The sequence below is a fragment of the Falco peregrinus genome, chromosome 8, assembly GCF_023634155.1.
Source record: "Falco peregrinus isolate bFalPer1 chromosome 8, bFalPer1.pri, whole genome shotgun sequence".
NCBI lineage: Eukaryota > Metazoa > Chordata > Aves > Falconiformes > Falconidae > Falco > Falco peregrinus.
The window spans coordinates 17,684,807-17,712,765 of NC_073728.1; the positions used below are offsets into that span (position 1 = coordinate 17,684,807).

Sequence of the window (27,959 nt, forward strand, 5' to 3'; positions counted from 1 at the left end):
TAAGCATCTTCTACTTCATTATGGCAAGGATGTAAAAGTCCATGTTGCTGTGACTTATGGTTGTTTGCTTCCTTGTCACATAGGCAATTCATTGGAGCAAGGAGGGAATGTGGTTCTTTTATAAAGCATAAAAATAACAGGTAAGAATAGAAATGCAGATGTAACCTTTGTTGCTCAAACTTAATGGATCTGTTTCACATATTTGGAATCTAGCTCTGACTTTTTCTTGATACTAGAGAAACAGTATTCCAGTGTGATTTAATTCCAAAAATGGGGTGGAAAACCCACAGCAGGGCAAGCTGTTTTGTTAGATAAGAGGTTTTGGGGAGTGATTTTCAAATGGCTGCTTTGACTATTTAAGTAACTTTTTTGAAGAAAGATGTAATTTTTTGCTGTATTACTCTTACACACCTGAAGCTTCTCTAGTTGTATTTCTGTTAGTTCCTCAATAGTTGTCTTTACATCATCTTTGATATGGTGGTTCTGATGTTCTTAACTACAATACTGTAAACTCAAATTAGTTAATTCTGGATTCTTAATAGTTTAAGTGGTCTTAGTGTGTCTTCTGGAGTGGAGAAGCAGGTATATCACAGAAGTTAACTGACTTCAGCCTTGTTTTGATCTCCAGAAATAATTTAATTTCTGTTTGGGGCAGCTGCTTTCAGTAATCGCTGGGGGGAGCCATCTGAAATACAGGAGTGAAATGAGAGGTCCTTTTTATTTTGCTGTTCAGGTGCGTAGTTTAATTTCAAGAATTACCACCTTTTGCCAAGAGTGCAGCAACATTACTGGTATACCTGGTTTTAGCATCTTGGACAGAAGTGCACACATTTAATTCTGAATCTGTTGTAATCTATAGGCATTCCCTACATATTCCAGCAAGTGTCCATTCCTTATCTAGTCTGTAGTGCTATCTTTATGGAGACACCAAGGGCAGAGCCTTTTCTGGCTTGCATCTGAGAGTTTTTGTCTGTCCTGAGAGATCTGTAGGTTCATCCCACCACCACCCCTTTTGTGAAGTTTGGACTTAGTGCTATTAATCATCAAAGAACTGTGTGGTACCTTTGCAGTACATATGCAGTATGATACCATATATGTGAACTACTGAGTTTGTAAGTGAAGACTGTTACCTACTCCCTTGATGGGAAATATAGTTTCTGACATATGTTTTGGGGTTCACAGAGGGCAAGGTTTTGCTATTTCCAGATGTTTATTCATTAGGTATTAAGGATTTGTAGATTTTACAAGTTCTTCCTTCAAATTTCTGATCACTGTCATATTCATAAATACTTGTTCAATGTTGGTGGACTTTACAATATCTTCTGGAACGAGCAGTCTTTGGAATAGCTGGTCCAGGGATTTTTAGATATCTGGGAAAAAAATAGCAACACTCCTTTTTCAAGTGTCCTCCAGGCAGTGGCAGTGGGTCTAATTGTAAAAGTGAACTATGCGGGTCGTTGTTGTATTTGTATCTTTGGCTTCTGGGCATTGCACTCTCATCATTCTTTTAAATGTCAGTAGAGGAGAAACTGTGGCTTGCCATTTTAAAATTGCAGTTTGTGCTTACTTCATGATTGGAGTTAAAATAACAGAAATATAGTATTCAAGGAACTATGCAACCTTCTGAGGTTGTGGCAGAGCTTGAGAAATTTGTGAAAAGCAAAGACTACTGCTCTTGGGAAGGTAGATCAGTCCTCTTAAACTCTGTATTTAGTGATATGTTAGCTTGTAATTCCAGTAGTGAATTATAGAAGGTTTCCCAGCACTTCTGAGATTGTTGCAACTTCTGGAAGATCTCAGGCAAGCTGTAGTTTCTGCTAGAGATTTCAAGGCGGTTGTTTTGTAATACATAGTAGGGATCTTGCTCAAAGTACAAGGAACATCAACAGCCATTTCCATAGTAGAGTAAGGAGTATATGTACTATGTACCATTCATTGAATAATCCTGGAAGTAGTATTTGCCAGCATGGCAGGTTTCATAGTGCAATACCCTTCGTGCCATATGTGCAGTTGTAAAACAGAATTTTGGCAATGGTGGTAGTTCCTGATCCCCTGCATGTGTGTTAGTTTGCTCATCTGCTACAAGGTAGGCTGAGGTCACCTACTGAGAGTGGCTCTGTAGTGAATGAGGATACCATAAGAAAATGGACTTCCTAGTTTAGGTCATCAGCTAGGAAAGAGTTTTAGTTACCTGTGCTGAGGTATTGTAAATAAACATGTTTAGATTTGTGTAAGGTAATAGCTACAGATGCTATTAATAACATCCAGGATCTGAACTTTTCTTGTGGAATGTTTTATCCAATTCTTGGTAGGCTTATCCTGGCTTAATTGATCATATCCCAAGTTACATTTTAGAAGGGGATATGTTTTCTAGGGAGTTGGCAATTTTAATTACTGTTTATTAATTTATATTAATTTTAATTTTTCTAGGTAAGAAATATATATGTTGGTGAATATGTGAATATAACTCTCAGTGTTAGCCTGTATCTTTACATATGAAGGTGTTTGCTTACTTGGTGTCACCACAAGGTTATTACTGATTACTCAATTGTTCTTGTTCCTGACTTCAGCATTTTTTGAGGTGCAGATACATTGTTGTACCTGGCTTCAATCATGCAAATGTATTTGTATCTGTGAGTCTTCCCTTTTTTAGGGATACTGTTGCATGCTCACTGATCTACCTGTTCAGAAGCATTTGTGGGATCAGAGCCTAAGCGTATTAAAGTTAAGTGCACTTAGATGTTAGACTTGCACCGTAGTGCAATTTCTTCCAAGTGTCACCCAAAATTAACTGAAGAACAGGAATGATTGAGGATGCTTTAACTGCTGAATCCTTGGAAAACCATTCTGAAGAGTTGGACTTTTAAAATTGAGAATTGGGGACTGTTGTGGGCCATTACCATGTGTAATGTGTAATCCTGAACAAGGATTTGTAAAATGTTCCTACTCGTTTAGTCTACTTTTAAAAAATAAGTATTTTTTTCCTGTGAAATAATTTTATCAAAATATAATATCTAAATATTAGTGTATTGATTACTTGCTGTTGATTTTGTGTTTCTGAGTGGTTGTGTTTGCTGAATAAATCTTTCTTCTTTGTCTATATAAGAAATCTGGGACGAGTATCTAAAAGACAGGGTCAGTATGATCAAATCACATATTTCCCAACTTGAATGAAATATTCTATTAAAATGGCAAACAGTGGATGCCATACTGGCACTGTTTAGGCTTGTTGTGTTTTAGGAACCTTGGGATTAGTGTTTATCTGTCCCATAAAGGACACAAATCATTTAGATTAGAAGTAATCTGATTGAAGTACAAATTAGAGCACAAAGGCCATTCAAGTGGGTTAAGTGACCAGGCTTGGTAAACACCATATGACTGCTGATTGGTCGATGAAAGAGTATTAACTGAAAGATAATGATGGATTTTAATCCAAATCTCTAAAGCCCAACAGCTGTAGTTCCCAAATGAGTTCACTCACCAACAGAGTTTTAGGACATTAGTTTATTTGTTCCGAACTATTTCTCTTGTAGAAGTCTTAATTTGGAATATAATTCATTATTCCTATATAGAATATAGGTGCTCCATACAGTTTTCTTTGATTAGATTTCTGTTCTACCTTCAGTAAATGAGTTCTGTATGATTTTTATGAACATTGGAGAAATTGCAGTTTTCAGTGTTCTGCAGTATGCTAGGGTAAATTGTGAGGGTTATTTGGTTTAGGAAAACCAGCTGATGTTCTTCCTTGTTCATGTCTCTCACCAGCATAGTATGAAGTCTAGTTAAGTACTAAAAAAGCAAACTGGGTAACTGGTATTCCACATAAACTTGTTTCTAGAATGCTTACTGATGTTAATGCCTAAGAATGGCAAGTAAATGCTTATCACTGATAATATGTGAATTTGTGTAGTGTTTTATTTCAGAGGGTCTGTATATAATTTCAAAATGGGAATTACCTCACATAATGAATTTATGATATCCTGTGAGTGAGAAGTGGCAGCTGTTTAGGAGTACAATGTAACATCATTTAGGATATGAAATGGAAAAATTAGGGAGGCTGTATTTATTAATGACCTCACTGTTGGGGGCTATACTACTTTTTTTGGATTGTTGCAGTAAGAACTTTGGTTGCAAAGTTTCAGGTTCTCTCTTACACCCCAAATTTCTGCTTACCCTGAAATGTATGTGGTCATTAAAGGAATCAGATGAATGCATGTAAAATTTAAATTTGTGGTTCCCTGGTCTGTCGGTCTACTTGGTTTGGAAATCAACAAGGGGACAGATGAAGTGGTCCTAAATTGCTGTTTACAGTCCAAGCAGTCAGACACAGGGAAAATAATTAGGGTCCTTGAAAATTATACTGTTTTATCTTTTCTGTCTTTGTGTCTAGAAAATGTGCATGAATAAACCGTTCCTCTATTGTTATTCAGGATTTATTCAGATAATCTAGAGAAGATATGCTCTCATAACAGGAGCAGGCATTAGATCAGCCTGTGTACTGTACCTGCAGATTGTTTTGAGAGGAAAAATGGAGTCATTAGTACCTAGGTTGTGTTTTGTCCTTTTGATGTAGACACATCTAATGCTATAGCAAGTGTAAGTAGGTATGGATCTTGTCCTTTGGCTGTACAGTATAATTAAAAATGCAGTTAGGGAAACTTTACCTGATACAGAAGTTACTGGTGAACAACTTTGCAGAACTGGGAGGCCATTGTTCAGTGCATGTTGACAGGAGACCTTGAATGCAGTTATATTAAAGCTGTCTGAAATGCCTTTAGAAAATCATGACAAAAATCTTGTAACCTACCTCTGCTTGGTTTTGGAGCCTCTGAAGTCTCTTATTTTAATTTGTTTTCTTATACATTATAGAAAATGCTTGAAATGCAAGAATTTGCTCCCTGAAAAGCTAGATAAAACAGACTATGGTAGCTATACTGCAGATTGTTATCTTGAGAGTTAATACTACTTGAGTATTGGCTTGTGCATTTGGGTAACAGGATGTCTGTTTTACTACTACTTCACGGAAAGGGTAAAGCGAGAGAATTTGACAAGGTGCCCAATTATGTTTTATATATGTGTGTGTGTGTGTATGCTTGGCCCAGCAGTAGCAATGGAATCTAATCATAGAATTGTATAGGTTGGAAAAAGTCTAAGATCATAGAGTCCAACTACTAATCTAGCACTGCCAAGTCCACTAATGGTGTCACATGTCGTGCTTGCTCAAGATGTTGTGTAAGAACTTTGGTATGCCCAAAGTTAGGATAGGAGATAGGGTAGAGTAACCTGTTACATTTTTGTTTCTTGTCTTGACAGACTAAATGTGTTTTATAACTTCTGACGTTTTGGATGTGGTTAATCCCTAGTTGATTAGCCATGTGATTTTTTTTTTTTTTTTTTTTTTTGGTCATTGGAGTTCATGAAGCTGGGCAAACCGAAACGTGGGTGTGAGATTACTCCCCTTCTTTGCATGCTTCAGTTACCTTTGGGAATTTTTGCAGTGTGAGTAATGTTAAGGCTGGGACACAAGTATGCCATGAGAAACTCAATAAAATGCAAGTGGTGACTGTCCCACTGAGAATTCGTCATGGTACAATGTGAACCTTGAATATCTTTAAAAGTCAAGAGCTCTCCATGTTGATCGATACCAGGATGTGGTTGTACTGTGGCTGAAGGTTCTGCTATAGCATCTGTAGTTGCACAAAGTTAGAGTTAGCCCTTAAGATGCTTCTTTCTATGTAATGCCTATTTTTTTTTTTGTTTTGGGTTTTTGCTTATTTTTTAGAAGATATTTTTTCGTATATCAAAGGGGGAGAGTGGAGATTAGGATACAGCCCCACTTCCGGAAAAATATTTGTTGATCATCTGTAGCAGAGCTACAAATGCTACCTGAGCCACGCCCCAGTTTAAAGCATGAACAGGATTGGGAAGAGTTTCACTGTATCAGCCTAGTTCATGAAGGGTCTCTGAATTAAAGACTTTGTTGGTTAAAAGTATTTGGAAACCAAAGCTGCTACCTCACTTAACTTCTCAGTGTCAATTTTGATTCCTGTTCTAAATTTTGGGAAAAGTCTTTAAATATTAAACACAAACAAACAAAAACCCCTTTGAAAGTTGCTTCTGTAAATTTTAAAGTTTGTAAGTTTTCAGTTTTTCCATTTGCGATGCCGGTTTGACAGTACTGAAACAGACGCTCATGATACTATTTAATGATTATGCAATTTCTGAAAATAACATTGTGACTAAATTGATTATTTCCTAGAGAAAACTTTAGCTACAAAACAGGATTTTCCAAGGGGAAGTAGAAAATATAATTGGAAAATTTACAGCTGTATATATTTGGAAACTTCTGAAAACTTAAGTTTTTAATATCCATTCATTTGTAAGGATATTTTATGTGATCTCTGAACTCTAGTTGCTTTCCTGTGTGGTTTCCTGTGGCAGATATTAGTCTGTTTCTGCTGACAGTTGAACTGGGCTTGCTTTCTTCAACTCTTAGCTAAGGACTGATAATTATTTTTTTTTAAAAACAATGAAGTGTCATTTAGTTGACAGTTTGAGTTACTGATTCAATTGGCCATTTAGCATAAGCTGAATGAATTACTCAGAACTCACTGATACTTGCTAGTTATTTAATTGCAATACCTAATTAAACATAATTAAACAAATATACAAATCCATTTTTTATTGTTTACAAATGAATTTTAAATTAACTAGTGCTTCCTAACCTTCCTTCTTTTTAGGGATAAGGAAGCATTAACATTGCAAAACTGATGAGTCCCCATCTGGAGTTCAGGGAACTGGCTTGATTACTGCTTGTGATGAGTTCAGACTGAGATGGGTGTTGAGAAGGATTCTGGTTGGGGAAAAGGAGATACTGCTGTTTGTTTTTTTTTTTTTATTTAGAGACTGCTTTAGTCTTGTAAAATAAAAGCTAAGGGAAGGGGGAGTTTATGGGAACACAGGGGAAGAGGAAACACCTGCCTTCTGATGTGTTTATGGACTGCACGCGCTAGGGAAAGAGAAACTTCAAACCAACAGCCAGCGGGCTGGCCCAGAATAAGTGGCAGGTTGCCCGGGAAAATCTTGTATAGCCAAATACAGGTCTGATTGTTGGGGCTTTGTCCTGGCTGAAAGTACATGAGGACTGGACTTGAAGTTTTGGTTTTTTTGTTGGTTTTTGTTTTGGTTTTTTTTTTTTTTAAGTCTTTTGTTTCTTACAGTGGTAAAGTATAGCAGCAGTATAGGACTTTATCCAAGTGCATAGCTGAGAGAACATCAATGCTCCTGCCTAGCTGCCAGAAATAGTCAACTCTGAACATTCGAATATCTTGTCAAGTTCTAGAAGAAAACTGAAATTGGTTTCTCTTTAATTCCCTTCTAGTTTTTAAGCCTTTAGGGTTCACGTTTTCAGTCATCTCTGCAAGGATTAGAAGGATATTTAAAAAGCTAGAGTTCCTAGGGATTTTTATAACTGCATGAGCCAGGCTTAAGAAAAATACCTAATACTGCAAAATAAAATTCTGAGAGCTAGCAGCCCTGAATTCATGAGTGGAGTGTCATAAGCAAAAGAGTCATCAGATTGATAAATTAGTTTTTCTTAAGTGAACCCTTCCAAACGTTTGATGCTTCAAAATGTCATTTTTTGATATCAGCACAGGAGGCATATTCAATCCACTGGATCTTTTAACGCAGTAAGTATGTTTAAAACTGTCTTTTAGCAGAAGTTGTGTTCAGTTATCAGCCATACAGCAAAGTATAACTTGAGCACAGGTTAACTAGGTAAGCTAGTGTGAGAGAGCAGGGTCTTCATTAATCAGGGTATCTATTAGAGGAATCGTTTAGCACAAGGATGTTTCCATTATAAAGTCAACTCTCTACACATTGCAAAAAAATATATATTTTTTTTTTCTTAATTAATAAAATGTCTGGGAAGTTGAAACCCCACCAAATGTCTCCAAGGAATGTGACTGCTTGGACAAGGGAGAGAGATCTACCGAAATAAGTTATAAAGTCAGCTTTACTGCAATTTTAAAGTTGCAAAGGGCTTTGAAAAATGAATGATTGGAAAGAAATCTCTCGTGAGAGTAGCCCAGGTTTTTGAAGGATAACTTCAGCTATAAATGCTAAAGTAAAACATTCTTGTTGTGCACCTCAGCATTTTCAAGTGCAGAAAATATATATTCTGTTCACACTTCCATCTTTCTGGGGGTTGTATTTATTCAGAGGAGATTAATGACCAATTTTCAGTGTGACTGCCTTCATCAGAAGTTGATCCCCTCACAAAATGATGTTTTTACTTTTTACAGGAGCAGTATGCATGATTTTTTGTGAAGACTTCAGATTCATAGTTGTAAAAGGAAAGCTGGAAAAAAGTTTATATCACTAAGGAGATTCCAGAATCTTATCCTGTGCAGGATGGCAGTATAAGACTAACTGTGACTTGTGTAATTTTTTGTCAGATATTTTTATGTTAAATAACTTTATTGTAGTATTGAGTTTTAATTACTTTTATGATTATATAGACATTTAATAAAGCCATGTGTTCTGCAGATAGTCAGCAGGATGCATAGATTGGTATTTGTGGTATCTGCAGTAGAGGAAGCGGTTTGGGATGATTTAAAGCAACTGACAGTTGTACTAACAGTCATTTAAAGAAGAGTAAGGAAATTTTTTGTTAAGGAGTATGGAGAAACTCTACCTTATGCCCCTCATTGCCTCTGGTTGCTTGTATGTGGTGGGGAGAGGAATGCCAAATCCTTCTCTTTGCACGTACTTCTCCAGATTTTCTTTCTTCATATAGCCCCTACTTTTTCTTAAGGGCCAAGTCGTCATTTGGAGGTAACTTTTGGTGTGTTCTGTTCTTCTACCCTACTTCTGCCCTACATGGTATGAATGCTGGAGGAGGTGATGCACTTGTGCTGGCTGGAGATGGTTTCCTTCAGCATCTGCTGCTGGGCTTCCAGGGGGATCTCTGCTGATGCAGCCACGTTGGTGTGGGACCAGAGGCTCTCACAGTGTTAGCTCCTGCAGAGACTTTTGCAGCCCTTTATTACTGTGCAGTACGGACTTTCATGATCTCTCTCCTTTGTGTCCTGTTTTTCTGATGTTAATGATTTAAAGGCAATTTTTCATTTTTTTGAAATTCCACTTCTTAAGGGGTGAGCTTAAGCAATACTTTTTTTTCATCTGTTCAGACAGTGATGTAACCTTTACACATGTGCAAGGATTAATTCCCTGGTCCAATTAAAGGTTTTAATGTACATGGTGATTTAGAAATGTTCTGAAAAATGTACTGGTGGATGTGTTTTTCTGTTTTCTCTGCTTGCTTTTGTTCTTCATCAATGTGCAAAAAGAGATTGAATTAGACTATTTAAGAAGAACGTGTAGAATTGTTTTATGTAATTTGAGTCTTTAATGACCCCAGAGAGGGGAAATTGCTGTATTTGCTGTTAACCATCTATAAATGACAGATGAAGCGAGTCAGAGGAAGTTTATGCTGTTTGTGAGGCTGGCAGAAGATGTCATACTAGTTCTGCTTTTTAATTTATTTTTCTTTCCTCTATGTGTATATAGTATGACAACACGTGAGCAGGAGGATAAGAAGAATCTATGCAGATAGTGGGGTAGGAAAAGAGCTGGGGCTGGGCAAGAAATAAGATTAAGAAGTTGTCAAAATGAGAGCAGCAGAGATGCAAGGAAAGGGGGCAGAAAAAACATCCTGCCACAAGGAAGAAAATTTCTAAAATTTCTTCAGGCTAAAGGAATCTGTAAGTTCTGTGGAATTTAATCTTTCTTCTTGGTTTCAGGTTCCCTCTGAGCTTGTGAGTTGTATGTACCTTTTGCCACGGATCGTAGTGAGAATCCTTTGCTGCTCTCAGGGTGTTAGAGGTGGGCCTGGCACTGGAACTTGTTCTAGATTTACTGCGTATCTGTTACAGTGCAACTTACTCTTCTTTTATTGGGCATTTAGAGAGCTATAGCCTCCTGACCTTTGTGATCTAAAATAAACTTTAACTAGCCTACTAGTTCTCAAAAAGTCTTATAAACTTGACAGCAGATGGCACATGCTTTTTGTTTAGCCCTGTATATACTATCTTAGTGGGCGGTAACTGCCTTAGGAAAAAATCAGCATCCCACCAGTCACCATCTGGAATGGCAGATTATATGTGGGACTGTCATGAAAAAGCATTCTGATGTTTGTAAATGTCCGAAGGAAGGCACCGCTTGTTAGCACGGCAGTTAGTATGCAGTCAACTGCGAGAAACTCACTTTATGCAGTAATCAGCAAAAGCTGAGTTGTGTGCCTCAGGTCCATCTCTGTAATATGGTTAGGTGTAAGGGGATTCTTGCATAGTTTGTTCATTTTGATGGCGAACTTAAATGGCCCTTATTTTGGCAGACATTTAATTGGTGCTTTTGTGCTGAAAAATATATATAAATTCTGTTTCTCAGGTACTGTGTCAGAGGTAATGTTTAGGTGCCTCATATCCGATTATACCTGATACTGATTATAGCATGGATTTGTGCTTATTAAATGTGCCCTTGCTTTGACAGTGTAGTCTGAGTTAATGGGTGAAGGGAGGGATGATTTGGACACAAAGGTGTAAAATGACTTGCCAAATAATACCCCATGGTTTTGTTCCAGATGGAAATGCACATCTGCTCCTCCTCTACTCCCATTTTACCTTCTCCCAGGTAGGGGATGCACAGACAGAAATGTAAACCATGGAGGATACCCAGAGACCACTTCCCCCATCCTCTGTCTCTGGCTCTATGCAGTAAGCCTCCTTTCTGGACATAAGTGCTTTGAGAAATACTGTTTTCACCAGTTTTGATGGAAGGGTTGCTTGTCATTTGTGTGACAGGTTCTTTATGTAGAGTATTTTAGATAGTAAAGTTGATCCCATAGGAAGCTCTGGGCTGTATCAAGTGAAAACATCTTTGAAAGGAAGAAATCTGTGCATCTATCATGCAATTTGCTTTATACTGCAGTTAAGACACCCATTGTGGTTTGTGTTAAAGCATATTTTAGTCACACTCAGCTGGTCTGTGTATCTGCTGAAATGGGTATCATAGAATCATGGAACAGTTAAGGTTGGAAGGGACCTTAAAGATCATATAGTTCCAACTCCCCTGCTATGGAGAGGGACACCTTCTACTAGGCCAGGGTCCTCAAAGCCCCAGCCAGCCTGGCCTTGAATGCTTCCAGGGATGGGGCATCCATAGCTTCTCTGGGCAACCTGTTCTGGAGTGTCACCACCATCATAGGGAAGAGTTTCTTCCTAATATCTAATATAAATCTACCCTCTTTCAGTTTAAACCCTTGTCCATGGCCTTGTAAAAAGTCCCTCTCCAGCTTTCTTGTAGGCCCCCTTGAGGTACCAGGAGGCTGCTGTATGGTCTCCCAGGAGCCATCTCTTCTCCAGGCTGAACAACCCCAACTCTCTCAACCTGCCTTAACAGGAGAGGGGCTCCAGCCCTCCGATCATCTTTGTGGTCCTGCTCTGGACTTGTTCCAACAGGCCCACGTTTTTATGTTTGGGGCTTCAGAGCTGTGTGAAGCAACAGTTTAATGAAATGGCATGTACTTCAGTGATTCAAGTAACTGACTTGACTATTCTTTTTCTCAGTACTTTCAGTATACTTGGTGCAGAATATCTGCAAGGGTGTGGGGCTTAAAGCGTTTATGCAGTTTAGTGCTGTTGGAATTGCCAATGATTCTTTGTTACAAAGATTTTTGGGGTAGAGGGAATATATTAATGGAGTCTCTTCAAGTGTTTTTGCTTCTTGAGCATGATATGCAAATAGTATACTGATTTTATACAAATGAATATCAGGGAAGAAAAACAATCCCCCACATGAATTCTTAATTCAAATACTACCTTTCGGCTTAAAAAAATGTTAGAGTTATGTCCAAAAGTTTATGAAACCCAAATTGGATTAATGCAATATTATGGTTTCACTGGCTGGAATGCAGAGAAATGAGGAGCATTTGCCTGTCAATTTTGTGTGAGCAAATGCACTCGCTCTAACAGGCTCTTAATTGAGGGGAGAGCAGGGTGGATTATCCGCAGCATGGAAACACATGTGTGTGCTACTTCTGGATCATGGTGTGAAATGTCAGCAAAACCAGCAAAAGGCTGCCTCATTTTTTTATGAATGGAAGCGTGTATTTTAATGTGGAGTAAGGTAGGTATTCAGAATGGGTTTTGCAGGCAGCAGTCACTTCAAGCCTCAGGTAACTCCCAGCTCTAGTTTTGGAGAGGTCTGTGCAAGTCAGTGTACGGGCAGGAGGAATTAGGGAGTGGCCGTATCTTCAGCTTTGCCAGAGGCCTCTCTGAGTTCAGTTGCAGCACAAAATATGCTGCTGGTTCCTTTAAACAAGAAAAATAGGAAGTGGAGGGTTGTATTCCAGGCAATGCTAAGTTTAACCTGGTCTGTTCCTGCAGGTGCCTTCAAACTAGGTGATCCACTTGCCTGTTCTTGTGGTCTGTCACTACCAGATGGATAATTCTCTTATAACTTGATCATAAACCTTAAGTAGTTAATAAGACAAAACATATGTTATGTCCCTTTACCTTTTTACTATGAGCGAGCACTGCTTTCAATATTTTTTTCAGTTCCAAAAGGGAATCAATAGTTTGCATGGACACTCACAGTCTGTTACAGATGACTGATGCAGGACCATCTTTTTAGGAGCTCTTTAAGATTTACATTCACTGCCAGTAATCATTGTAGTTTTGAGCAGAGTTTTCTCTTCTTTGTTTTCTTAGTGCTGTCAAACAAGCTGATGGGTCTCAGTCTCTGAATGTAGCTTGTTCTTTTTTCATGCCCAGCTATTATTTTCACACAGTCCTCAAAGGTTTTGCTCTTGTGTCTAAGAGCTCTTCTGCAGCATTAACCAGGCTTTATCATGGATTAATGGTTTCCAGTGTAACTTATATTCAGCTCCTAGCATTGTAAGACTTAGGCTATATGAACAAGACGGCTGCCTACTATGCCTGGCTTCCTATTGTGGCTTCCTTTTATGCTCGGGTAAATTCTTAATATTTTTAAGAAAGGTAGGAAACTATTTTTGCTTCCTAAGACCAAAGCTTTATTTATTCCTCAAATGTGATTATGCTCAAGCAAGATAAAGCACCAGCCAGCTACAAATACCCTGTGGGAATCACCCATTATGTCAACGTGTTTTGATCTTTATTCATGCAAAATCATGCCTAAAACTTTTTTTTTTTAAATTGAAATAGATGCTTCACTAGAAGTACCTTACACCTTATACCAGTTCTCCAATAAGTTAAAAGCCATTATCTTTACAGTGGGTGTTAAATTATGTTATGTTTTAAGAGAAGATTGTAAAACATACAAAAATATTTTTTTCTTTAAAAAAACGTGTATTTTTTGTTTCTTTTATTTTTGAAGACAGGTTCAAACTACATCCCCTACATAATTTTCCTTTTATAAGTTTGTTTTAATTTCTTCTGAGTTGTGAAAATTGGTGGAGATGCATCTAGTTAATGTTTTATGTTGTTCAATGTAGATGCTTTTTCTGTGGAGGAATACAAGAGGAGTCCTTTGATTTGAAAGAATACTTGGATAAAGCACTTCTGAAAGATGCAAGTAAAAAGCCCAGTCTAGCAACATTATAGAAGTCCAGAGATTTAGCAAGTAGTGTTAGAAAATTATCTTGAAGACAATATAATTAAATTTATTTATTACATTCGTAATTGGTAAGACAGTTCCCTAGTCTCAAGGAACCAGATTGTGAAAATGGGCGAAATTTGGAATACACTTAAAACTTGCTCTGTTCATTTCTACGTGGAAAAATTAATCTGTTTAATATTTTGGTCTACTTTTTGAGGAGATGTTATTAAAATGACATGTACTTTTCACATGTTTAACATCTTAAAAGCATCCCACTTTTTAAATTATTATTTTTTGCTGACTGCTTGGGAGTTTGGCATGTGAGATGTTTTAATCCTGGTTTTATCCAGCAGAACTCATTTAAGTCTGCCTATATTTTCATGGGTTTTTTCCTCCTTGCTGAGTGTTGCTTTAGAAATACAGAATATTTGGGGGTTAGGTCTTTGATGGAAAACTAGAGTTCCTGGATGAAGTAAGATGTAGATATGACCTGATACTGACTGTCAGTGACGTTTGGTATGTGATGGACTTCATTTTGTTTATGAGGACACTAAACCACAAAGACTGGACTATGTGGTACCTGACCGTGTTGCAGGTAACACACCAGGGGTGGCAGTGTGGTTATCAGGAGTGTGGTATGGATTTATTCAAGGAACTTCTTGATGGAGAAAGCTAGGGGAGCTCAGCAGCCATTTTCCTGGCAAGTCTATTCTTTCTGATGGACTTACACACATGGTAAGGGAGGACAAAAGGCTAAGACCACACGTACAACCATGCATTGGACACTTTGGGCATCTAGGTATTCTTGTACAATTAGGTAATAGTACTTAGAGTGCAAGTTAACTGAAGGTAAGTAATGGCTTAATGACAGATTTACGAGTAGAAAGCATCAATTTGTCAAATGGTTCATCAAGCAAAATCATGTTATGATAGCGCTGGAAAACTATCTGTTCCTCTTGAAGCATAATTCAAGATAGCTGTCTGGACTCCAAACTTGGTTAACTTTCTTGGCAGCAGTCAGATATGTTATGTCAGGTGAGGATATGTATCTTTGGTAAGTAAGTTGATGTGTAAATCTACTATTGTTAATGTTAAGAACGCCAGAAATCTGTAAGTACCAGGGCTAAAGAAGAAAGGATCAACCTTATAATTAGCCATGGCTACAAACATGGACATATGCAACCACAGCCTGTGAATAATCTAAGTCAAGAGTGATTTTATTTACTTAAGTTTAGCTGAGCTCACAGTCCGGTACGGTAGGTCTAATTTTAGGCTTCCTTAACATGGACTATTTCAAGGCTGGTGAAACAAAGCAAAACACTAGCTACTTGAACGTTTTCAGTTTTCTGAATTACCTTCTACTGAACAGCTAATGTTTATGATGTGAAACAACCATCTGTTTTAGTAGTTTAAAGAGAATCTTGTTCAAATGTTAAATACTCTAAAATGTGTTAGTGAAGAGGCTGTCAGCCATTTGTCATACTACACTATTCAAAACTTTTAATGCAGAGGAATAGTGAGCTGACTTCCTGTTCCGCTTTGCATTGATAAACCAGCATCAAAGTACAGGCAAAAAAAGTACTTAACCTGGTTTGGTCAATGTGCTATGATGAACTGATTATTCTTTATATGCTACAAGGAATAAAAATGTACTTACTTATCTGAACCATCCAGTTTTTACTGTAACTTTGAATTAAAACATTCTATGTGCTTTGTGAGCAGAGGTGAAAGAAGTAAGAAAGAGTTGATCAGATGTGTATGGCCGCATAATAAATAGTTTGACAGGTGGAAACTTTGCAGAATGTGATGCCTCCTTGAGGAATTTCAGGACAAGATGAAGATTAAACATGGCAGTTCTGTGTTTTGATTTGTACTGAAAGAGAGAGGAACACATCTTCTGAAAGAAAACTGGTCCCTTAAACATATGGGAGATTTTTCAAGGTTGGCTTCAAAATAGTCTCTAGTGCTTTTTTAACACTGTAGGATACTGCGCACAAGGCACTATGCATATGCTGTTCACTGCAGTATCCCAATAGAACTTGTTGCCCAGATGGTGCAAACCATATGTCTCTTGATAGTTTATCTATGTCTGGGAAATACTACCTATAAATATAAGAAATATTGTAAGACTTCTCAAAAGCAGCTGTAGTGAGTTTCTTGTAAATAATGCTCTGGAGGCATTCAAGCTGAAAGCTGATTTCTGATTTAACTTTTTTTTTTTTTGAATGGCAGAGATGAAGAAGTATGGAATCATACTTGCTCCAGTACAAGATAACAGCTCTTAAGGCATGTGTGCATACTTCACTGGTTCATCTGCATAGAGCGGTTTTCCCCATAGGAGGTGCTTAAGAGCTGTACATCACAAGGCTTCAGTCTTGAGTCTCCTGTTCCCCCTCCTCCCCCTCCCAAGATGTCTAGTTGTCTGAATGAACCTTTTTGGAAATGTAACTATATAGAAAGCCAGTTAATTTTTATATTTGTTCCCATGTCTTCTGTAACTCATTTGACTATTTGAAAGGCTAAAGGAGAAACTTTTCTTTGCCCCTATGTAAGTTGTTAAAATACATGTTCTATTTCGCTTACGTGGCACAGATCCACAGAGGGGTGGCAGTCTAATTACATTTCCAGCATAGTGGTTCTTTGAAGTGTCAACTAATTAGGAATGGGCATTGCAAAAGTTTAGACTAGCGCTCAGGAAAAGAATGCTTCATGTAACCATCACTAATTCATTAGGATAACCAAATCTTATTTTCTTTTGAGTAAAGATTTGCACATTCTCACCTACAGCAGTGTACTATATATAATACTTCTTTGGAGCTCCTCTGAAAGCACAACTCTGTTTAAAAGTAAATTAGCTAAATTGAAAGGCTAACTGCTTTGAGCTTCAAGTACAAAGGATGTCCATGCTTAGATTTCTTTGCCAGCTGCAAGAGGCTGAGATGTGGTTTCAGAAATCCGAACAGGGTATCTCATGACACCTAAGAATTTTAATGTGGTGTCATAAATCACTAATTTATTCTTGTTCCAGTATTGCTTGCAGAATCTATTCAGATCGATCAGTTTTATGTACTGGGGAGGAAACGTGATGGGGGGACAACCTCAGTCTGTTAACAGCTTATGTTATATACCTGAAAAGCTCTTATATTTGCATTGCTTCCTCTTATGATTTTGATCAAAGTAAAAATGAGTATATCTCGTGTGAATCAGAACTTACTTTTGCAAGACAAAGAAGCAAAAGTACTTGTGGAAGATGAATATGGCACACGATCCCTTTATGGACTTTGATTTTTCTGGATCATTTCAGCTGGATGTTTTCCAACATACTTGGATGCTCCTCTTTGTTTCCGGCTTTTTTGCTTGTTTTCACAGTCTCATCTTTCAATTTTATTTGTGTCTAGATCTCTTAAGTCATAGAGTAAATAACACTACAATGATATAGCACTACCTTTGTAATGTGTGTGTCACTCCTGTGTGATCCACAGAATCATGTCCTTTTTGCATGGGACACTTTTTAACTTGTGTATCTTGTTATGTATCAGCTGCTGCTGAGTCTTGGCTTATACTGTGCTGTATCCAGGTTATACAAAATTGAGAGCTTGCAGGCTTAATTTGTTTTATTTTCTCCATATGATAATTTTCATACTTTCTCCCTTTTAATGAACTCATGTTCTTGTTTTAAGTCTTAAACCTACTTCTAAATACTTCACAATCCTATCTATAACTATTACTCTAATGATTTTTTTTTTTTTATTTCACGGAATATCATGATCATGTAATTTCTCTTTATTCTCAGTTCACTGACTGTAGTCTCGAGTAGCTGCTTCTGTTACATGATAATGTTATTGAGCTATGTGTAAACCTGAGGAACAAAATGGCCCCATTTCATACCTGACTCTTGGGGAGTGAGGATAAGTACCATCCAGAACTTTTCAAAATCTGTCTGCAATGAAAAGCTCCAAAGGAAAAGGACACTTGCCAGATGCTTGCTTGGATAAATTTCACTGACTAGGAATGGTAGAGAATAGGAATAATGCTCAGGTTTTTTTGTTTGCGGGTTTTTAAAGTCACAATTTAATGTGTATGTACAGGTTTCATAAACGTGTAAAGCGTTCAGATAGCCTTCTAAAGAAAGGGTTCCTCTCACAAAATAAATAACATTCATGGTGAGATTCTTAACACTGACTCAATGTGGCATTGTACTTGCTCTGTATATTCTAGAGCCAGGACGTTTCAGCAGAGATTTTTAAAGATTTTTTTTTTTCCAAACATAACTTTAAAGAAGAAGGGAAGGAAATAGAATTTTAAAGGCAAATGGGACCTTTCACGTAATAACCTTCTTATTCTTTGAACAAATACATATACCACAAGAAGTGATCAGTTATGGTAAATAACTATGGTAAAAGTTTCACAGTATTACTGCATGAAAGATGTGTATACTGTAAAATGTCAGTGGATGTTTGCTACCAACATTTTTCTCTTAAACACTTCAGAAGGGACTGGATAAGGCTTTTCAAACACAGATGATTTGCTGTACCAAATGTTCAGGTCTCTCAAATCTCAGGAAGGTGAGGGCTGGGATTTCTGCATAGGAACAGACAGACTTCTGAGGGCTACCCCGTGGTTTGGTCTCTGGCTGCATGTACAGGTCCTCACCAGGGCTGGACCAGTCAGAGTAAGCTGCTGCGAGCCATCCTAAAGCCAAGGCTTAAGATGCTCGATGTAGGTATTTTTTCCAGAAGTGCATTGCATCTGCTGCTCTTATCAGTTCTTGGGAGGTCAGTGCTGCTTATAGTCAGGTCACATTCTAATTCAGATGCAGAGCTTTAGTCAGGGTTATTTTAAAATTTCAGCTTGTGGTTTTTAATTCTTAAATTAGTAGCAAGGGAATACTGTAAAGACCTTTGTCCTGTGTTAATGCAACTGAGACAGTACTTTGTAGTAAAAGTGAGTTTAAAACTATTTGGTTTGTAAAAACAAAAGTGAAACTTGGCAGTGTTCTTTTCTTTGTCTGAAGGTTAACTTTCTATACTGAGAGCTGGGGATGGCTTAGGGTGTAGGTGTTGTGTCTGAGTCCTTGCTTGCACTTTTAGCTGTTTTTTCTGGGTGTGTCCATATTGAGACCACTTTTGATCATGTCAGAAGTGCACGTTTGAGACGAGTGTTCTCATTTTCCCCACTTACCCTGCTTTAGCAGTTTCAGACTCTACCAACTGAAAGGTTTTGTTTCTTTGGTTGAAAGTAAACCAGTGTGCAGCCCAGGTGTGTATGTATCTCCTGCTGCAGTGATAATGGGCTAATGCAGTACCAGGCTGGTGCTTTCCAAAGTAAAACCCCTTTGGAAGGTTCTGGTGCTGTTACAGGGTAACTCAGCAGCAGCTATGTGCTTTATCAGTTTGCCTTCTGGTCCATGCAGCTTTCTAATACAGATGTTTGCCACTTTTAAAAGTATCTAAACCAACTCAGTTTCATTAGGTCATTGAAATAATTACTGAATTATATTTTGAATTATTATTTGCTTTCTGCAATCAAATTCATGACATTTCTGACAAGCCAGGACTTTTAAACTCTTACCGATTTTACTATTAAGTAGTTGTTTGTATGTTTATATCATCTAAAACAATGTAATAGAAAAATACTTTTTTTCCCAAAACCTTTTACTTCTGGAAACTAACACTGTGAAATAAAAATACACAGAAAAATGGAGTAGGGGAAGTTATTTATGGTTTAAACAATACATTGAAAAGTAACAAATACCAAAGCTCTAAGGAGATTAAATTTTCAGATGAAAATGTCATCTAAGCTCAGCTGAGTCGAGGATCTTGGTTGCTTGCCTTGAAATGTGATACTTACTCTTAAATGATTTAGTGTGACAGTGTCTAGCCTACCTTTTCAGGATCACTAGTAATTTGTTTTAAAAGCAATTAGGTACCTGTACCCTACAATTATTTTTAAAAAATATTTTTTGTTTTAATATTTGATGTGATGCATATCTTAATATTGTTTTTGTTTGTTTTTTGATGACAGGACTATCCATTATATGAAACAAATATGACTATGACTGTGAACTCTGTTTATTTAGAATATTTGATTGGTGAATCATACTTGAGCAGGAATCTGTACAAATACAAAAATTTTACATGTGGGCTAGAGTTCAGAATGTGATGAAATAGTCCATCCCACCATATAAATGTCTCTTTAAATAACCTATTTCTGAAGGTGTTTCTATGTACATACCTGTGCCAAAGAATTAAACAGACTTTCTCCTGGTAATACACTTGCCTGGATAATGAGAGGAGTATTCTATATTGTTTGTGAATACTGCACTGTTTTGAGGAGGACTGATATGACTGCTTTTGTGTTTCATTTTTTGTTCATGGAGGTGTGGTCTCTCTCATTCTGCCTGCCTAACAGGGTGGTAGGTGTGCACAAAGATCTGTGCTGCTCTGATTCCTGAGCTGAAAAAAGGACCTTGCATTTGAAGTCTTTTTGCTTCTGAAAGCTGAATACAGGTGCACCCTTGCCCAGAAAGAGCTGCTCTTCTGCACAGCTCCCTGAGCCAGCCTTTAACTGATCCAGAGTGGGGTGGGGGGGAAAAATTAAGTGTAAACAGCAATTTGTTTAGCCAAGGAAACAAGTATTTTCTATTTGAGTCACCCTAGACCTTTCTCCTTCTTTAAAGAGCACCCCCCCCTTCTTTTCTACTGATTTAGCATTATATCTTTAAAAAAATAGACACCTCCCCCCCCCCCCCCCCCATCTATATAAAACTTCTTTGTGCAACTTGGTTCATTTATCATTTTTTTTTATTCTCTAGGGACAAGTGCATGTTTCAGGTTCTTGCATTTTTTTTTCAAGGACTGTCATTTACTGTGTATTTGTGTAGCTCCCACAAGCTAACTTCTAGCTGGCATTTCTGTGTATAATAGTTTTAATTGTGAAGGTAGTGGTGGACTGCTATAGGCAACATCTTAATGCTTGTATGAAGGCTGAAGATTTGAGTGTAAATGAAAGTGGAAAGTATTCATTAGTCTCACTTGAACAGTCTGCAATCTTCCAGTATTTCAGTAATATCTCATCAGCATCCTTTTTGTTGAATAACTATTTGAGGCAGTGGGTACTACTGTGGGCATTGGAAAGTTAAAAGCTCTGGAACTGGTGTTTAGTGAGGCGAAGGAAATGTATTTGAAAATATTCTTAACCTCTGCTAGAGATGCAATAATAAACCTGCTTTAAAATAGAGAGCTCACAGAACAAAATAATGAGTTGTGTGTTGTCATGTGCAGACTGATGTATTGTTAACTTACTATTACTGAGCTCTGCAGTGTGTCACAAATGTGTGTATTTTTCTATTAAGCAACATTTCTGCAATTTGGAACCTTATTTGTTGGAACTGGTCTTTGGTGCATGGTGTATAGCATTCTAAAACAGAAAATGCTGGTTTAATAGGAAGCATTATTAGTTGGCTCCTAGTAACAATTTTGTCTGTTTGCTTTGTAGGTATGAAGCGTCCATTAAGTCCTGACCACGTCTTTGAAGATGGGATTATGAATCAGCCAGCTGTTCTCTGGGGTTTTGAAGAAAAAGGACTGAGGAATGACAGACAGGACTACCAATTAAGCAAAGAAAAAAAGAAGATACTGTTTTCCTTCTGTGAGGTGTGTAATATACAGCTGAACTCTGCAGCACAAGCTCAAGTCCATTACAATGGGAAGTCTCACCTGAAAAGAGTGAAGCAGCTAAATAATGGAAAACTCCCTGCAAGTACAGCTCCTGGTGCTCTGTTTGCAAGTACAAGCACAGGTATGTGATAAGTATGAAATGTTGCATTTTGGTCAAGTAATCTGGGGAAGCGTTTAGGTTCTACCTTCCCCACCCAACATAACCATTAAACTTAATACAACTACTTAATAATATTTTCCCATGTTCAGAATTGCTGGTGTATTTCTTTTCCTGTGAAGCCAACTTCTATTGAGGCAATGTTGCATTAATGCATGATTAATGGCTGTGTTGGGCCTTGGGCAGTTGAGATGTGGTCTGTTTAAAAGTTGCTGTTGTGGCTTCAAATGGTCATGCATTTTGTCATTTGCCTTTGTTCCCAAAACAAAGTTCTGGAAGGATGTATGTGTACAGAAGAACTTTTAAAAGAAATGCGGTGGTAGGAAGAGGAGGAGGAGAGCTGGAATTTACAGGCCTGGCCCTTTCATTGTTTCTGTTTTCAGTGGTCTGGGTTTTAATTACTGTCATTCAAGTGAGAAATAATTTGAAATAATACTTTTTTTTGCCCAGTAAGTAAAGATGCTTGGGCAAAATGCATTTAACATGCATGATGTAAAGGTGCAAAGCACATAATGTGCATTTTTTGTTGGATTTTTTTATTTCAGCGTTAGGCTCCCCTCATCGCTGTTTTGAGAAAATGTAGTGTTTCCTTACTACTTTACACATAAGGAAGTGAGCCCATGTCAAAAAAGATCCAGTCTTGTATGGTTGCAAGGGTAAAAGATGTAGTGACTCTCCTTCCCTGTTTTAAGGGGTCCTGGTATGCTATATAGTCTCTTGCTTTAGTGTTCATTGTTTAAGGATTTTGCTGCAGGATTATCCCTTTTCTGTGATGTTCCAACAGCGCTGCAGAAAATTTGCTAGACCACTTTGAAGGATGCTTTTCTTACTGATAGTAGAAATAGATACTTTCTTGCTTCCCTTCCATTTATTTTGTTAAAGAAAATTCAGAGGTTTTTGACATTCTGTAGAATCCAGAAGGGCCAAAGTTGATCTTAAAAAGTATTCTTTACATTTCAAGCTAGTAAGTCATCCTTTCTAGTTCCGAGATAAAGAAAATGCTGTGGTTTAAGAAATTATTGTCTGGCAGAAGCCAAAGTTGTTGCTTACTGACACTTGACATCTGTTACTTCATCAATACCAAATTTTCATGAAAAAATTTTCATTAATTTTATTAGAGGTTTTTTTTATTATTAGCCATGTGAGTTTGTTTTGTATGGAAACAGTCAAACTGTATTAAAGGGTTTAACAATTTTTTTCTAATTTTGATTCTTAGAATAAAACTGAATTTGACTTTTTTAAAGTCTGTATTATTGTTTTTGTTTGCTTTAAAACCAACTAGTGTAAAGTTATCACTTGGGTAAGGCCTGTGGTCAAAAGATTAAATTCCTATTGAGTAACACCTGAATTACTTAATTGTGTGCATTCTTAAAATAGCTTCATATCTATGAGACATTCTAATTTAAATTCCTCTGTGTGCTGATAGAAAGCATTTAAAATGTTTCCACTGTATATTTGCTGTTGCTTTTTTGTTAGCTGGGCATCTGTACCTGGTGTCTTTGCTGTCATTCTTGGGGATCACAGCTGATGCTCTGGCACTGTTGCTCGAAGAATGCACTGATGCTGAATATTTTACATTTTATGGACCACAAGCTTTGGAGTTACTGTATGGCTTAGGAGTTAAAATTCATGTTTCCTTGTGCTTTGTTCACTGATCTCTATATTAGACTCTATCATAGTTATTTATTAGTTATGCTGGTCTATCCACTGTATATTGAAACAGACATTCTGTTTTCATAGCTGAAAGGAAGTTGATTTCATAACATTTAAAAGAAAGAGATGGCTTACATGGCAGTTTATTATTATTATTATTGTATAGACAATTTATTATACTGTTTAAAAGCCAGTAGGACAACAAGATTTACTGAAATGTAGTTCTCAAAGAATGCTTGTGAAAAAAAGTAGAAATTAATTTTCTTATAAATTTACATTATCCAGGCTCTATTTTAATGCATGTTCTATGGAGTGTTATTACCCATTGTAATGGGAGTCTGCCTTTGCCATTTCTTTGGCTAACAGAATTATTTGTACAGATGGTAAGAGAACAGTTACAGTCATCTCATCTCACCTCACCAGTTAAGAGACTTTATTCCACGTGTGAAGGAAGCAAGCAGCCCCTCTCATACTTCGTTGTTATAACTACATACGCTCCTAACAAACTAGGTAGCAGTGAGTAAGTAGTTCAGGACACCTCAGGAAGCTTTCTGTAAAAGGTTCCTGCTAATCTCTGGTTGGGGTTTTCTTCTGTCTTCATGAGTGTGAAAGTAGTAATATTCCTGTTGGAAAATAAGGTGACTGTAAAATACAGGTGACTAAATATTCGCTGACAGTACAGAAACCAGGACTACAGACCTGATCTTGTGTGACAGAACTGATCTGTGCACCATCACTGCCTCCAGCCTCTTTGGCTCTTGGTGGGCTTTGCTCCAAATGGGGACAAACACAAAGGCGTCATGAGACGTGTTGTCATATTTTCCTTCTTCTGAGAACCTCTCTATGACAGGTGACCTCAGGTTGTTATAAAGCATCCTTTTAGTTGTTGGATTCCACTGTTTTACAACTCTAACCTCAATTTGTTGCTTGTAACTGTCAGTAATAGGTAATGATCCTTGCTGTACCACTATCGAGCTTACTAAGATTTGCTAATTGTGGAATTCTGGGTCTTGGCAATAATACTCCACAATGTATAGATGAGAGGCATTTAGATAATTAAAGTCTAAATGTCTTTTTAAAGAAAACTTCGAAGTTAATTCTTTATATTTAGAGTTAATGGTATGATTGTTACAGGATTACGAAAGTTGTTTAGCAATATATTTTTCTAAAAAGTATATTCTGTTTCTGTAGACTCTTGTTTATTTTGCCTCCCCTACCCCATTACTGAAATTAGGAAGCTATTTTGTTCTTGTACGTGTACCTGCAATTTCAATTACTTCACAGCAACTAAAATGGAATATAAATGAAGTTTAACAGCTGCTTTTCTTTCTATTGACCAAATCAAGAAACTATTTAACTAAATTAGAAGGCTTTGGTGATTTGGTCCACCCATTGAACTCCTCATTTTCTTTAGACTGGTGTTAAAAATTGGTGTGTGAAGAGAACAGTGTTATACTGGAAAAGTATATTGCACATGATGTTAGAACTTTTGCTATTGCTTACGTTAATGATGGTTCATTACTACCAGTTTTATCCACCCTGTCTTACCGCAGCTCAGGTTGAAGCTTGTCAGCAATGCCATTCCCAAGGGCCATCCCTACCCCTAGGCCAGGCGTATCTGACGTACGACCAGCCTTCTGCCAGAAGGAAATAAATGGAAGCTCAGGAAAATAAGAAAGTGTGTATTTGCTTCTGCATCTTGAATTGAAAATTATTTCTGTTATTTCCTATAAGCAGGAAAAGAAAGAGGAGTTTCTTGCAGCCTTGGGGAAATCTATTTTGGAGTAGGCCTGTTAAAAGGTTTTCAGCAGCAAGTCTTGCTAGAGCCTGCAGCGGCGATAGCCATGGGTCATGTCACAGCTGCTTGAGCTACCAAACATCCCACCTGCCACCCCGAAAAGAAGGGCTAAATTATCTGCTCTTCAAAGGGGAAGAAAACAGTTTTGAGATTATGGTACGAACTTGGCTAATACCTCCTTATCTACTAACAGATAGCTAATTGATTGATTCGGAAATAAAGGTAGGAGGGTGGCAGCGTTTTGGAGCAGCGTGCCTGCGGGATGGCAAGGCTTCCACGAGATGGTGCTCCAGCCCGGGCGATTGAGCAAACAAGCCGCGACTATGGGATTTGTTGGCTAGTTCTGCATCTTATTTTCTAAAGCCTTTTTTATTAAGCAAGGTATCTGTAGGGATAACAGCGAGCTGTTTATCAACATATGCTCTGGCCAGTTTTGTGGATGACTTTGTTATATTTCTCCCACTTATCCTTTGGAGATGCTCCACCGATTGTCATTACTTGTTCCCTGGGGTGCTATCTTGCGGTGAATCTCCTGATTCTCTCATTTGCCCCCATGCTAACATGGGAATGGTTGGTGTAGTTTTAAGAGTGAGTGTACTAGAAATACCTATCGAAGTCCAGATTTTACAGATCCTTGGAAACAGGTAGGGCAGTTTCATTTTTGTTACAGGCCAAATTCTAGAAGTGGGTGAAGCAGAACCACTTTTTCCTGAGTCCTAGGCTGTTTTAAAGAAAATATGTGCTTTAGGGTCTGGATGACACTCATTAATACCCATTTGAAGATTTGTCTGTAGGTTTGGCTGGAAATGAGATTGGGTATCGGTCCTTTGGCAGTGTATTCTGGTAGCAGCTCTGCCTTTTTACTTTTGAAATATCTGACCTTGCAGGACAGTTTTGGAAGTGCTGTGGGGTCCCGTGCTGTGGGGACCCTTTGTAGGGAGCAGTGCTACAAGTTAATGTGTTCCCTTGCACTACTGAGGAAATAATGGCAGGGTGATTTTCTGAGAGATTGTCAACACAAAGTCGTGTGATCTGGCTCACAGCAATGACAGCCAGGGATTAAGCTAGCAAAATAGATACATACATGACTAGACTTCTGTTGTGTTCATGACGTAAATCAGGTCAAAAAAAGGGCCTGCTAGTGCAAGGGAGAAGGTAAAACGGCAAACTTGGACATGGGAGGACAGCAAGGGAGTATGGAGAGACAGGTTTTTTTTCACTTTTGGCAATAGGGATTAGAACAGCTTTGCTTCCTTGTGTGATGCTGTATTAAGCTGGATGTCTAGCATCCTTTCCAGTTAATGGCGGCAGGGAGACTTACAATTAAAGTGCTCAGAATTATCCTTCAAAGGATCTATGGCCTATATAGCTAACTTGCATATTTGTTTTCCAGATTAAATGTCTAGAGTTAGGAAGGGTGAATAGTGTCTTCAGCCATATAAAATGAAAAGGACCTTCTAAAAAATCTAATTTAAATTTATAACTCATTTTCTAAGCATTTGACTTTTTTTTTCTCTCAAAAGGTAAAATGGACTATTGGTAGACATTGAGAAATTATGCGGAAAATATTCCATATAGCCTTAATTCCGCATGCCCACCTTTGGTCTGGTACATACGAGGAGGACACTTTTTTTTTTTTTTTTTTTTTTTAATGAAACTGTAAAGCAATTACCTTGCCAGGTGACTAGGTCAATGCAGGACTAAACAATGGTTGGTTACAACAGAATGGAACTGCAGTGCATGACTCTGATTTCAGTGGAGTTTTTCCTTCATTTTGAATTGTCAAAAGAATCTGATTCTGAATGAAGGTCTTTGTATGTAGGTTTGTATCCTTAGCTGGGCCAAGACTAGCTTGCTGATGGGCAGCTTAGTTGCCATCTAAGACTGCTTTGGCAACTTAATAGAGAAGGGAATTTTTGATTACTTGAAGCCTTTTAATTTAGGTCCTCAAATTCCTTATCAATGTTTATCTTTTCATTTTTCTAAAAAAAAAAGAACAGGGATAATCTGATTTTTATTACAGAAGATCTTTATGAATTAATCTACCAAATGCTCAGAGGAATGCTAAGGAGCAACCAAAAAGTATCTTGTAAGAGTTTGTGAGCTGAATTCTACTAAACTCTTGCATGTATAGCTATGGAACCGGTGTGTAAGAGAAGAGGAGGACAGTAGAAAGCACTGTGAACTTACGCTTCCTTGTGTTATGACAAAATCTTTTTTAGACCTGTAGAAGGTCAATGCTTGTTTTGCCTTCCACATCTGCTGCCTACAGCTCAACCTGTTGGAAAGCAGTCTGAAGAAAGCTGCTGCTGTGGGGGCACAAACTGGAGTGATGCCTCGGGACTTCCTCTCTCTGCCCCCATGTGAAAGGGAAGTTGCTCCCTGCTTTGCTATCCTACTCTGCGTAAAGTCTGTTTATCTGTTTGGAAAAGATTAGATTCTTCTACTAAAAAGCAAAACTATTACATTTCACCAATATAATAATAATAATAATTTAAAAAAGTTATGTTCCTGTAATGCAACTTAGGTTAGTGAGCTGTTGAGAAACTGCTAGTATTTCACTTATCTCAGTACAGGGTTGTTTGAGTTCTTGTTCAGTGGTCTTTTGAACAAGATTCGTTTGATTAGATGGTTCCATGTTCTTTGCATCATTTGAGTATCTCTGCAACTTTCTTAAGAAACATTTAATATTACATAAGTTAACATTTTCTTACAGTATGAAATGTATTCATGATAGGTGATTGCTATTTTTCATTCACAGCAGTCATGATTAGTTGCTCTGACATTAAGGGGATTTATTATATTGTTTTTGTAGACTTGATGCTGCTCACAAAATGTTAATGATGACTTAATATCAAGGGACAGAGCAGACATGGTTTCATGTTTGCTAATAACTACAAACGGTATCCATAATACTTTGTCTTCTGTTTGAGTAGCTGCACTGTGAAAGTACTGGTAAGATTCATAAATATAGTAAGTAGATGATATGTGAACTCATAGGTAGTCATCAAGAAAAAAAAAGTGGAAATTG

The 27,959-nt window shown here is 37.6% G+C and overlaps 1 protein-coding gene across 2 annotated transcripts in view; it reads left to right on the top strand.

Moving 5' to 3' along the window:
- The window catches only part of ZNF385B (zinc finger protein 385B), a 168,241-nt gene that overhangs the window by 12,162 nt on the left and 128,120 nt on the right, over positions 1–27,959 (top strand). For both annotated transcript variants that reach the window (XM_055812344.1, XM_055812343.1), the window contains exon 2: positions 21,139–21,441. In XM_055812344.1, the coding sequence (XP_055668319.1) occupies positions 21,141–21,441 (301 nt within the window). In that variant the 5' untranslated portion in view covers positions 21,139–21,140. The remainder of the gene's footprint in view (positions 1–21,138; positions 21,442–27,959) is intronic.